This window comes from Monopterus albus, unplaced genomic scaffold (genome assembly GCF_001952655.1).
Source record: "Monopterus albus unplaced genomic scaffold, M_albus_1.0 scaffold282.1, whole genome shotgun sequence".
Taxonomy (NCBI): Eukaryota; Metazoa; Chordata; class Actinopteri; order Synbranchiformes; family Synbranchidae; genus Monopterus; species Monopterus albus.
Window position 1 is genome coordinate 469664 of NW_018128162.1, and position 13471 is coordinate 483134.

Consider the following 13471-nt stretch of genomic DNA (forward strand, 5'->3'; position numbering starts at 1 on the left):
CTCAGAACCTGGGCAAGTAATATCTTCTTATATTGAAAAAATATTGAATTCATTTAGTTTGGATGAACTAGCCGGTTAAAACATGTTTGTTGTTGTTTGAAGAACTACTGATTTTACAAGACAGAAACCGGCTTTTTTCAGTGATAACAGCCAACTTCTGCTGTTTTTTTTTATTGTTCTTTATTATCCTCGGTCACATGTTCCCTAATACCCTTCAGAACATATTTGTAGTACTTCACAGGAAAGTAGTAATAATTCAGTGTAATTCCTGTATTCTTTACCCTTTGGCCTCGCGTTTTTTTTTTTATTTCTGCTTTGTGGTCTAAATATGGAAGAAAAGAAAAAGGAAAAAACGTTGTTATTACACACAAACAACTGGGTAACTCATCAGCATATTTGGTACTGATATTGGTGGGGGACAAACCCTAGAAGTGATTAGATTTTGGTTGAAAAAGGTCAGAGGTCAAGGTCATAAAAATAACAAAAATCACAAGAATCCCTATTTTTAAAGTGGGGTCAAATTTTAAAAATTCATATCATTTGACACACATATGTAGGGTGGTGATGTCTATCACCAGACCAGATTTAATCCATTCAAATTTTACACTGAAACCCCCATTCAATGCATATTTTCTGTCATATCTTGACCTAGAATGAAGATAGAACCCTGAGATGTTCAGGTAAAATGCACAGTATAAAAGATTACCAAGGATTTTAGGACATTTTGTGTTGTTCTGATCTCATTTTTCACAAGGTACCCATTTGTATGAGTGAATGTTGTGCCTTGACGGGGTACATGCACACTCTGACTACTCTTGTTATTTCTGCAGTGCCTGTGAGGTTAAAAATGGTTATTGTTCCAATTATGTGTATTTGTAAAACAACATTATTGTTACCAATAATTTATTTACCTAAAAACTAAATAAGATGGGACCTTTAACAAATAGGGTATCATCTCACCCAGACTGTAGTAGGTATCAACCATAGGAACCACACAAAGAAGGAAAGGTCATAATATCAACTGAAACTACTGAGTATCCTTTTGACCTACACCAGCAATTCAGCAACACAAAAACACAACTCTCTTTGTTCGGCAACAGTTTGTGTGAATAAACTCTACAAGTCCATTGCAGAAGCTACTTGTAAAAAATAATACAAAGACTTTTCCCACTTTACTTAAGAATGTGAATACCCTTTCCAATTCAATAATTTTTCACTTTTTGACACTAATCACTTAGTTGTTCGTCATAGCTTGTCTGCCCAGTGTAGAAGTCATGTTAAATGAAATGAGAAGTGCAACCACTCCAGGATGCGTACCCTAAGCCCGCAGAGGAAGAGGCTCTGCTGTGACACTATAAGTTCCTGTCTTGCATGGAGCCACACTGCGGTATTTGCTTTTAGTGAAGAGATGTGTTGCTTCATACAAAAGAAGCATGAATTATTTAAGATGGGTATAAATGGTAATCCCCTTGCATACCCACTCACATTCACTCTCCGCACAGCCATTAGGGAAAGTGGAAAATACAAGACAACTGTTTTCCGTTAACCATACTAATAGTCATATATGTACAATACACAGAGCTGGACCTCAGACCGTTCATTTTTGTTCCTGTGCCAGCAAGCGAGTACAGGAACGAGCTGTACGTTTGTATCGATGTGAGCTGGTGTACTTGAACTCCAGGCCTTAAGGAGTAAAACCAATTAAATATTAATTGACGGGATGTATAAAGCTTGCTGAGTGCAGGCAGTCTGTCAGACTGAAAGTGACTGTAGCAGAGGTGAGAACAGTAGTAATTCTTAGTGTGACTCAGTTTTATACACTCATCTGTTGTATTGTAGTAGGATTTCATGTTGACTATAAGTTCTCTTCTGTGACAAGGACCATTTCAGAGAAGTCACTCCTGCTGACCATCTGACCACTGTTTAGCCTGTATCATGTGCAGCAATAGATGAAACTCCCTTTCACGTTCCTGTGAGGAAAGACCCCTGTATCTTAAATTAGCACAGCTCGGCTTCAACAGATTTCCAAAGAACTTAAGCCTGTTCCTTGAAACATTAAGCAAAAATGCATTTTTACTATAAAACCAATTTTGAGGTCCAGTGTAAACTGTCTCAGGTTTGCCACTTCTCACTGTATCTCCAAATATGATTATTTTGAAGATACACAAAATGCTCCAGCACGCTCACAAAAACCACAAGATTGTATTCAAATGTGCTGTCACCAATTTGCTAGTTTTGGTTTTAGTTGCCCAGGTTTTGAGATATCTAAATCTTTATTTAGTTATCTACTTTGAGATATCTAAACTATTCTGTCTTCACCCCAAAGTAGACACATGTCTCAGAACCTGGGCAAGTAATATCTTCTTATATTGAAAAAATATTGAATTCATTTAGTTTGGATGAACTAGCCGGTTAAAACATGTTTGTTGTTGTTTGAAGAACTACTGATTTTACAAGACAGAAACCGGCTTTTTTCAGTGATAACAGCCAACTTCTGCTGTTTTTTTTTATTGTTCTTTATTATCCTCAGTCACATGTTCCCTAATACCCTTCAGAACATATTTGTAGTACTTCACAGGAAAGTAGTAATAATTCAGTGTAATTCCTGTATTCTTTACCCTTTGGCCTCGCGTTTTTTTTTTTATTTCTGCTTTGTGGTCTAAATATGGAAGAAAAGAAAAAGGAAAAAACGTTGTTATGGGATATCACTTTTTACAGAGATGGAAAGAGGAACTAAAACTAAAACTAAGCTTTCTTCTGAAACTGAGTGTTTACTTTCAAACCCTTGAACTGAGTAGGGCATCGGATTTATGTGATAGTGGTGTTAACAAAATGCACAAGCCAATGAGGAAATGAAAATGGAGTTTATCAGATAAGACTGATTCTACTGATTAACTCACACCACAATTGTCAGGACAATTAACAGTAGCAGCTACAGCGGAAAGAAATGAAATCGTACCTTCATTTTTTCCAAGCACTCGCTCATTTGATTTTGCTGCTAAAGGTGTTAACCACAGATGCACTTACTTAGACAAGAGATGTTGATCTCATAAAGATCACCAGCCTACACTTTGTGTAGAGATATGTAAAACAGCCCACACATATCTACTAAACCAACTGGATTTTAGAAAAAAATTCCATCTAAAATCTTTTTTACCAAGTTGTTAATAAAGTGTAAAATGGTACTGACAAATAAAATCTTTTCCTTCCTTTCTTTTTTATTATTTTGACATAACCCATTTGTTTGCATCTTTTCCTTCAAAATAATAAATAAAATGTGCTCAATATCCAAAAAGATCTGTTCAATAATCATATGATTTTTTACAGTGTAAGAACAAGTCCAAGCATAATTGCACATGCAGCTTTCAGATGCAACAAGTTAGCCTACTGTTTTATAATTTTACATTTCTATTCTCACTCATAATTATGTATTTAATGTAAACAAAATATAGAAATAATTAGAGACGCTTGACACAACCAGAGCGAGCTTTTTTTTATGACCTTTCAAGTTTCACTTTCCACTTTAAAAAATTCCCTTCATCACAGGAAGGGTGACATAAGAACCCTTCATAAGAACAGTATTTAAGGCGACCCTCAGCCTCTACCCCTCACAGGGCTTCTCACAACAAATACTAGCTATTCTCACTAGCTGCACTTACTTCACCCTCTGTCCATCATCTTTGCCTCAAAGACCAAGATTCTTTCCAACACCGGTGTCATCTTGACCAAGAGGAAACCCACAATGGCCAGCTTCATTAAAGTGTTTCTGCTCCTGGCTGTCATGGTCTGCATCTCCAAAGCCCAGCGTAAGTTTTTATCCATATTTTTTATCATTTTGGACTTGTATAGACAACATGAAGTTTGCTTTATATCTTTTGATTAATATTGTTGGCTGTGAGCTGCACTTCTTTGGTCAAAAGAATTTTGATTCTGATTTTTTTCCCCTCTTATCTTTATTTCTAGTCAATGAATCAAAGAATCAGTGTCTGTGTCAGCGTGTCAGGGCAAATCTCATCGGCAAATCTCCAGTCAAGGACATCCAGATCTACCCAGCAACCATCTTTTGTGACAGAGTGGAGATTGTGTAAGATACACAAAATTTTTAAAATGAATGTGTGAGGAAAAAAACGATGTTATTTATCGAATTAATGTTTCAGATAGACTATTTGATATAGATTTGCTGTAATTCAAATTACATGATACTACAAAATGTCTACAACCGTGTTTACAGTACCTAAATGCCTCCAACTGAACTCATCTCTATTGTCCATTTCAACAGTGTCACCACCAGCAACAACTTCCGCTATTGCTTGAACCCCAGTTTGGACAAAGTGAAAAGACTCCTGAATAAAATCATGTGAGTGTATTTACAGATTCACCTTCAGAATACCATGACCACCGTACAGTATTTGATAGAAATAACAGTAATGAGTAGTACAGAGTTCTCTCCCCTCTGCTGTAATATGTCTAACATATGCACTTCTGGTATTGGACTTTCTAGAAAGAAAGGGAACACCACTAATACAGCCATCCCACGTAACCTCACTACCAGCCCGGGCAGCACCAACGCAGCTCGCGCCTGATTCCAGACTTAGATAAACTCCGTTGATCAGCAAGAAGCTCTTATGACCTGTTACCCCCCCCGAGTACAGGAACGAGCTGTACGTTTGTATCGATGTGAGCTGGTGTACTTGAACTCCAGGCCTTAAGGAGTAAAACCAATTAAATATTAATTGACGGGATGTATAAAGCTTGCTGAGTGCAGGCAGTCTGTCAGACTGAAAGTGACTGTAGCAGAGGTGAGAACAGTAGTAATTCTTAGTGTGACTCAGTTTTATACACTCATCTGTTGTATTGTAGTAGGATTTCATGTTGACTATAAGTTCTCTTCTGTGACAAGGACCATTTCAGAGAAGTCACTCCTGCTGACCATCTGACCACTGTTTAGCCTGTATCATGTGCAGCAATAGATGAAACTCCCTTTCACGTTCCTGTGAGGAAAGACCCCTGTATCTTAAATTAGCACAGCTCGGCTTCAACAGATTTCCAAAGAACTTAAGCCTGTTCCTTGAAACATTAAGCAAAAATGCATTTTTACTATAAAACCAATTTTGAGGTCCAGTGTAAACTGTCTCAGGTTTGCCACTTCTCACTGTATCTCCAAATATGATTATTTTGAAGATACACAAAATGCTCCAGCACGCTCACAAAAACCACAAGATTGTATTCAAATGTGCTGTCACCAATTTGCTAGTTTTGGTTTTAGTTGCCCAGGTTTTGAGATATCTAAATCTTTATTTAGTTATCTACTTTGAGATATCTAAACTATTCTGTCTTCACCCCAAAGTAGACACATGTCTCAGAACCTGGGCAAGTAATATCTTCTTATATTGAAAAAATATTGAATTCATTTAGTTTGGATGAACTAGCCGGTTAAAACATGTTTGTTGTTGTTTGAAGAACTACTGATTTTACAAGACAGAAACCGGCTTTTTTCAGTGATAACAGCCAACTTCTGCTGTTTTTTTTTATTGTTCTTTATTATCCTCAGTCACATGTTCCCTAATACCCTTCAGAACATATTTGTAGTACTTCACAGGAAAGTAGTAATAATTCAGTGTAATTCCTGTATTCTTTACCCTTTGGCCTCGCGTTTTTTTTTTTATTTCTGCTTTGTGGTCTAAATATGGAAGAAAAGAAAAAGGAAAAAACGTTGTTATGGGATATCACTTTTTACAGAGATGGAAAGAGGAACTAAAACTAAAACTAAGCTTTCTTCTGAAACTGAGTGTTTACTTTCAAACCCTTGAACTGAGTAGGGCATCGGATTTATGTGATAGTGGTGTTAACAAAATGCACAAGCCAATGAGGAAATGAAAATGGAGTTTATCAGATAAGACTGATATTACTGATTAACTCACACCACAAATGTTAGGACAATTAACAGTAGCAGCTACAGCGGAAAGAAATGAAATCGTACCTTCATTTTTTCCAAGCACTCGCTCATTTGATTTTGCTGCTAAAGGTGTTAACCACAGATGCACTTACTTAGACAAGAGATGTTGATCTCATAAAGATCACCAGCCTACACTTTGTGTAGAGATATGTAAAACAGCCCACACATATCTACTAAACCAACTGGATTTTAGAAAAAAATTCCATCTAAAATCTTTTTTACCAAGTTGTTAATAAAGTGTAAAATGGTACTGACAAATAAAATCTTTTCCTTCCTTTCTTTTTTATTATTTTGACATAACCCATTTGTTTGCATCTTTTCCTTCAAAATAATAAATAAAATGTGCTCAATATCCAAAAAGATCTGTTCAATAATCATATGATTTTTTACAGTGTAAGAACAAGTCCAAGCATAATTGCACATGCAGCTTTCAGATGCAACAAGTTAGCCTACTGTTTTATAATTTTACATTTCTATTCTCACTCATAATTATGTATTTAATGTGAACAAAATATAGAAATAATTAGAGAAGCTTGACACAACCAGAGGGGAGGGCGAGTATGAGCGAGCTTTTTTTTTTATGGCCTTTCAAGTTTCACTTTCCACTTTAAAAAATTTCCCTTCATCACAGGAAGGGTGACATAAGAGGCTGAACAGCATTTAAGGTGACCCGCAGCCTCTACCCCTCACAGGGCTTCTCACAACAAATACTAGCTATTCTCACTAGCTGCACTTACTTCACCCTCTGTCCATCATCTTTGCCTCAAAGACCAAGATTCTTTCCAACACCGGTGTCATCTTGACCAAGAGGAAACCCACAATGGCCAGCTTCATTAAAGTGTTTCTGCTCCTGGCTGTCATGGTCTGCATCTCCAAAGCCCAGCGTAAGTTTTTATCCATATTTTTTATCATTTTGGACTTGTATAGACAACATGAAGTTTGCTTTATATCTTTTGATTAATATTGTTGGCTGTGAGCTGCACTTCTTTGGTCAAAAGAATTTTGATTCTGATTTTTTTCCCCTCTTATCTTTATCTCTAGTCAATGAATCAGAGAATCAGTGTCTGTGTCAGCGTGTCAGGGCAAATCTCATCGGCAAATCTCCAGTCAAGGACATCCAGATCTACCCAGCAACCATCTTTTGTGACAGAGTGGAGATTGTGTAAGATACACAACATTTTTAAAATGAATGTGTGAGGAAAAAAACGATGTTATTTATCGATTTAATGTTTCAGATAGACTATTTGATATAGATTTGCTGTAATTCAAATTACATGATACTACAAAATGTCTACAACCGTGTTTACAGTACCTAAATGCCTCCAACTGAACTCATCTCTATTGTCCATTTCAACAGTGTCACCACCAGCAACAACTTCCGCTATTGCTTGAACCCCAGTTTGGACAAAGTGAAAAGACTCCTGAATAAAATCATGTGAGTGTATTTACAGATTCATCTTCAGAATATCATGACCACCGTACAGTATTTGATAGAAATAACAGTAATGAGTAGTACAGAGTTCTCTCCCCTCTGCTGTAATATGTCTAACATATGCACTTCTGGTATTGGACTTTCTAGAAAGAAAGGGAACACCACTAATACAGCCATCCCACGTAAGCTCACTACCAGCCCGGGCAGCACCAACGCAGCTCGCGCCTGATTCCAGACTTAGATAAACTCCGTTGATCAGCAAGAAGCTCTTATGACCTGTTACCCCCCCAACAAAGGCACCTTCACTGAATGTAGACAAATGAATGAAACCTTTTCATCTATTTATGATGACTTCTGTTTGTTAGTTTCAAATTGTTTTTGTAAATAGATCTGAACTACTACATGAATGAAATGACTGTATGAATGTTGTCACTGTTTGTCTTGTCACACATATGCTCAAAACAAATTTCAAATCTATCTATGTGTTGTAAACTTTTTTGCATTATAATGTAAATAATAAAAGAAAACTCAACAGAGCACTGAGTGCTTGTTTTCTGTTACAAGTCTGTTTTCTGATATCCTACATCCTGTATCAACAGTGCTATCTTGTGGTTCAGGGCTGCCAATGCCTAAAATACAGTATAGTATACTATGTGTTTCAGTGCCCGTATCCTGTGATCTCAGTCAGGCTTAGGTTGCCCCCAGTACAATGTCAGAGGGAGTTACACTATAAAGTGTCTTCTAGATTTGATTAATGGGTCTTACTCCTACTTACAGTAGATAAATCAGATAACAGAGCACAGTGAAGCTGCACACAGATGGTGGGATTCAGGGCCAATAACCTGCCAACGGTAATGCTTTACACCCATCATACACCGACACACACAACTTGCCTACCCTTTTACACTAACGCTTAACCTAAACCTAGCTATACGTCATCTCCATGATTTACATTGTGTGGACGAGCATCCAGTCTCCACAGGCTGCAGGTTATGGGTCCCCACAAGTCTAGAAAAGCATGGCTAAATGCACACCCATTCATCATTGTAACTAGGCTGGTCGCTCTGTCTAGCTTTATGACATCCTCATGTGCTATACAACCTATGTGTTCTGTAATTCCTTCAACATTGCCATATATACTCCAAGGCCACTTTGTTAGGTACTCTGTACATCTGTATGCAGTTCAATGCAACAATGCTGTCTTAACATCTGTGTTTAGTGAAATTATCATAAAGGTATGAATTCAATTATGTTTATTATTCAGGTCATAGAAGTGATGTTGTACTGGACCACATTATACTTAGAGGTATACTTAGAGGCATTATACTGTGTTAAGTGGGTGCAGCCGTAATGTTCAAATAATGTGCTTGTATTGGTTACCGCTGTTTTCTGCTAAATGCTGCGCTGTTCTGGCCAATGTGGGATGGGGGGAGGAACAGGTGCGGGAGGGTATAAGAGGGATGACAGGTGGACGTGCTGTGTTGGTTCTGTTGGTGGGCGATGGTGAAGTTCGGGAAGAGACCTGTAATGTTCTGTTTTGTTACTTTTTCCAGTGAGCACATAGTGCTGCGTTTTGCAACCCTTTTCTTTCTTGTTTTTGTATGCCTGAATAAAGCCAAGAAAAGACAGAGATGGTGTTCTCCTCCTTGTCAGTCTAGGTGCCAGCACACAGCTGGATAGTTAGATGTCCCAGTATAGGATAGGGTCAGACCAGGTCCACTCATCCGAACCAGTGGAGCGCCACAATACTTTGCACTGTAGCTACTGGAACTTCAAAACATTTAGATATGGTCTTATAGCCCTTTCCTGACTTATGAACAGCCACAATGCACAGCCGCTGGTGCATCAGCAAAAGACGTGAGCTACTGAGCATGTGAAATGTCTGTCCTATGGAAACTCAAACAAGCTAGGTCACATGACCACTAATTTCAGAAGAAAATAGGAACTGAATGGATTCACTCAACCTAGGTTACGTTGTATTAAATCAAGTGGCTTTTGTGATGATAACAAGTTCTCAGTTTTAGTTTAACCTACTAAAGTGGGTTGTGTTTTAAAAGCTAACACGGGTGTATTAATTAATTTGGACACCGATGCATTTCATTAATTGAGCATGTCATGAAGTTCACTTTTTTGAGTGTAGTCGAGTTGCATACAGTTCCACAGGATCATCCTAGAAAAACTCGAACTGGCGAGAAGACAGCAGGATTCAGTAAAGCAGAGACAAGAATCAATTCCCCAGAAATAGTAGTTCATACTAAAAAAAAATACTCAGGGGATTTCCTCTGGCAGAAAGCAAATAGTTCAGTTCACAGTTCAATTCACCGTTCGGTTCAGTTCAGAAAACACACATGAAACAACACTGGAATCTGTGAGGAGAGTTCTTTTATTTTGAAAAGAGAAGACTAATAAAAAGATATATATTTCACTATGTGAAATGTATTATGCATTAACGTATCAAAATGAACATGTGCACATGAATCTTCCCTGTTTAGGATAAACAGAAAAGAGTGCCCTCAACTTACCGGTATACAATATTTGTATGAAAAGTTGTTACTATCTGATTGGTCAAAAACTGTTGGAGAGAAGCCGTGGTTTAAACTTAACTCTCCCGTGATTGGTCCTTCATTCCGTCCATCCTCCAATCGTCCTCTCTGCTCCAATGGTCATGGACAGCCCCCTAGGAAGGGGAGGCATACCTATACTGTCTTAATTCCTACATAGACACTTACTTCTTCCTTTGTTTCCAACTAACTGCTCTGCCTGTGTGTGTGTATACCTTTGAAGTTTTCTCCTCTTCCTGGCTTCAGATCTAATCTCTGTTTACTATCCTAGGAATCCCAATGAACTATAACTCCTCTGGCCCATTAGCCAGGTGGAGATAATAAATATCATAACATATCCATTCACTTTGTATTAAACTTATTGTTTTACACTTACAAGCTTTTTGTTCATGCTAAGAATGTGTTGGTTGAAGCTGAAATTAGGAAGAATTAGTGATGTTGGCTCTGTGCATATTTGGACAAACAAGATTATACATAACTATGTAAACATAACTGTGACATACAAGTCTGGCCCATTAGCCAGGTGGAGATAATAAATTAACTGTGGACCCTCTTAGCCAGAGCTGTAAATCTAAGGAGATTCACTGATTTAGTGAACAAGACACTATAATGTTGAAGAGTGCTTCAGTGACTAATACAACAGTTGACCAGTGGTTCAGTGAACACATAATTATACATAACTATGTAAACATAACTGTGACATATACGTATGTAAACTTATGTGTGCTATAAAATAAAACCATTCATAAGTGCATAAAAATAAAAATCACCCTAACAAATCACCAAGGCAAAAAGAAGCACAGGTCACATCAGAAGCGTACTGAATACTTACTGGACATCGAGAGATCACACCAAGGCTCTCCTTAAGTAATGCTCACCGCCGGGAGTGGACTCTAGCACCTGCCGGGGAAGAGTTGTTGGTGGTCCCAGGGCTGGCTGGGAGTGCACCGATCCGCAACCATAACATATCCATTCACTTTGTATTAAACTTATTGTTTTACACTTACGAGCTTTTTGTTCATGCTAAGAATGTGTTGGTTGAAGCTGAAATTAGGAAGAATTAGTGATGTTGGCTCTGTGCATATTTGGACAAACAAGACGGTGAGCAAACTGTCAGGACAGAAGAGAAACATTAGAGGGACATCCTGACTTTTTGACAACAGTTTGTCCAGGGTCCAACCATGTAGTCATGTACACAGGTTGGTGAAGACCATACACACACATATTTTGCAATACATATACACACACAGGTAAAAAAAACAAACAAAAAAAAAAACAAGGTAGATGGGGATAGTAGCAGAATCAGAATCTGTCGTGGCTAGAGTGTGATGCCGACTAAATTAATTCAGACAAACCATCCCAATTTAAAGGATCATTCTGAATAGAGTAATATTTAAACAGATAATCTTGTAGTTACGGAAACAGAGAACAGAGACTCTCCTCCTGCAATGTGATGAGTAAAGCATTAAATAAGAAGATTGTCAAAAGCGTCAGTCCAGTCAGTTGTTGTTGGTCACGAGTCAGTCTTTCTGTCAACCCACAGTCAGTTGTCAGTCTTAATTCAGTGCCCCCCCCAGCCGGCTGGGTCTAAGCTCACTCAAGGCTGCCGCACCATCCTTAATTCCTCTCCTTCCTCTCTAACCCAGCTTTTTATCTGCTCGCACTTACACAGCCCTCCATGGCCTGAGCCATGAAGACGCGGTCCCATGCCAGCTACCCACACACTCCTTCTTCCGAGCATTGTCTAAACTGTCCAGTACACGAACTTCTAGGTCGCATTGACCTAGCGCACATTTCCTTTTTCTAACCCTGAACAGAGAACACGAACAGTTCACAAAAGGCTACAGCTACAGTATATCCATTCCCTATCTGAGGAGGAAGTCACTCAGGATGTTGACCCATAGGTTAAACAAGGGGGACACAGCCCAAGATATTCTTGCCTGCGCCAGAAACAGATCAAGCTTCTGTACACACTTAGCTCAGCCTTACATCTTTACACAACTATCACAAATAATATCTAAATATGAACTACATACTATTACCTCTGAAACCTTGTTTATTTTTAGCCACTACAACTGAAACAGCCCACATAGCAGACAGGTGTGGGCCAGATCTGGTGTCAAGCCTGCACTGCGGGCATGACAAGTGGTATGTCAACCAGATGTAGGCCACATCTGGCCATGATGGCACTGTGTATATGATGACATGCCACATGTGGCCCGATTGTGGTTTGGTTTATATGGCCCAGATATGTCCATGCCACACGTGGTCGGATTGTTGTTGAGCTTATGTTGCCCATATCTGTCTCATATGAACAGGCACACATAGTGTGAACCACAAAGGATTGTTAGGTCTTACCTTTAAAATGTTTTTCTACCTTTATTGGTGTCTCACACACCACCCCCTACTCCTAATTCAATTTAGTCTTTCGTGTTTATAGCAAGTACGTGCATTCAAACTCATAAACACATCCACATCACGTGCTCCAACACTAACAGAAAACCTTTATTTCTCAGAATTGAATGAGTAATAATTAAAACAATGGCCCTAAACTTACCTATTATTAAGTTACAGGAAAACTTCGTGTTTATGTGTTGAGACTGTCCGCTTCTGAAAAGACAGTCCGCTTATGCCCTGACAACCAACCAATCTTGTCCTTTGCTCTTCACTCTCATTGGCCATCCCTCAGCATGTGACCCCGTTTCCTACGTTCTCATTGGCTTTAGCTATTTTCTGTAGTAAAGAGCGCGAACAGAACTGGATGCGCTGTTTTGAACAGAGAGAAGAACAAAGTTGAGGTGAGTTTACTTATTTAATCTGTACAGAATATGTTTGATTAAGAAACAACTTGATAGCTTAAGCTGCATTCCATTTGAACGGGGAATTCCCGAGTTTTCCATGTCTGCTGAAGAGAAGCTTTGCTAGAAACGTCACTCACTCGGTGCAATGTATAGTAATGGCTGATCGAGGCTTTGTTGAAGCTTCCACACAGTGTTAACAAAAAAATGGTTCATTACTCGAGGCTTCAATGACACAGTGCTCGAGTAGGACATCTAGTGGTCTATAAAATGAAGTGCAATCAAGACGTTCATGGATTGTTTGGAATTTAATTTGCCATGCAAATTCCTGTTCGACTACACTACATGGTTGTATGGTTTCAAGCTGACAGTAAAATATGAAATAAACATGAACTCATGCTGAAGACCATGTTTCTTATTTAGCATGTCTGATTGTAACCCTATATATATACCCTTCACTTATATTTTGTGTTATGAAACATTTAATTGGTGCTGCTACATTTATGACATGTGCTCTACAAATTCAGACAGATGTCATTTTCACGTGGGACTGGTGCAAAAAGAGAATATATTATAGGCTTTGTATGTTTTGGGGTTCATTGGTAAATAAGTTCATGGGTATGTGGGTAAAGAGGGTGGCTTGTGTAACTGTTATCTAGATATGTACAGTATATATAGCTAGATAGTTAATCTATTTTCTCTCTCTCGCTATGTGTATACATAT

The 13471-nt window shown here is 38.4% G+C and overlaps 3 protein-coding genes across 3 annotated transcripts in view; all 3 read left to right on the plus strand.

Moving 5' to 3' along the window:
• Positions 1 to 3583: 3583 nt before the first annotated feature.
• LOC109973142 (C-X-C motif chemokine 6-like) lies at positions 3584 to 7717 on the plus strand. Its single transcript, XM_020622506.1, has 5 exons — positions 3584 to 3806; positions 3964 to 4084; positions 4280 to 4357; positions 4502 to 4638; positions 7672 to 7717. Exons 1-4 carry the CDS (start codon positions 3743 to 3745, stop codon positions 4581 to 4583), a joined length of 345 nt encoding a protein of 114 aa, XP_020478162.1. The 5' UTR covers positions 3584 to 3742; the 3' UTR covers positions 4584 to 4638; positions 7672 to 7717.
• Positions 6647 to 7670, plus strand: LOC109973141 (C-X-C motif chemokine 6-like). The gene is made up of 4 exons (XM_020622505.1): positions 6647 to 6840; positions 6998 to 7118; positions 7314 to 7391; positions 7536 to 7670. The coding sequence occupies exons 1-4, from the start codon at positions 6777 to 6779 to the stop codon at positions 7615 to 7617; spliced, it is 345 nt and encodes a 114-aa protein (XP_020478161.1). The 5' UTR covers positions 6647 to 6776; the 3' UTR covers positions 7618 to 7670.
• A 4944-nt stretch (positions 7718 to 12661) lies between the features above and the next one.
• Positions 12662 to 13471, plus strand: part of LOC109973161 (C-X-C motif chemokine 10-like) — a 6601-nt gene continuing 5791 nt past the window's right edge. Inside the window, exon 1 of the mRNA XM_020622548.1 lies at positions 12662 to 12747. The gene's annotated coding sequence lies outside the window, so the exon portion shown is untranslated. The remainder of the gene's footprint in view (positions 12748 to 13471) is intronic.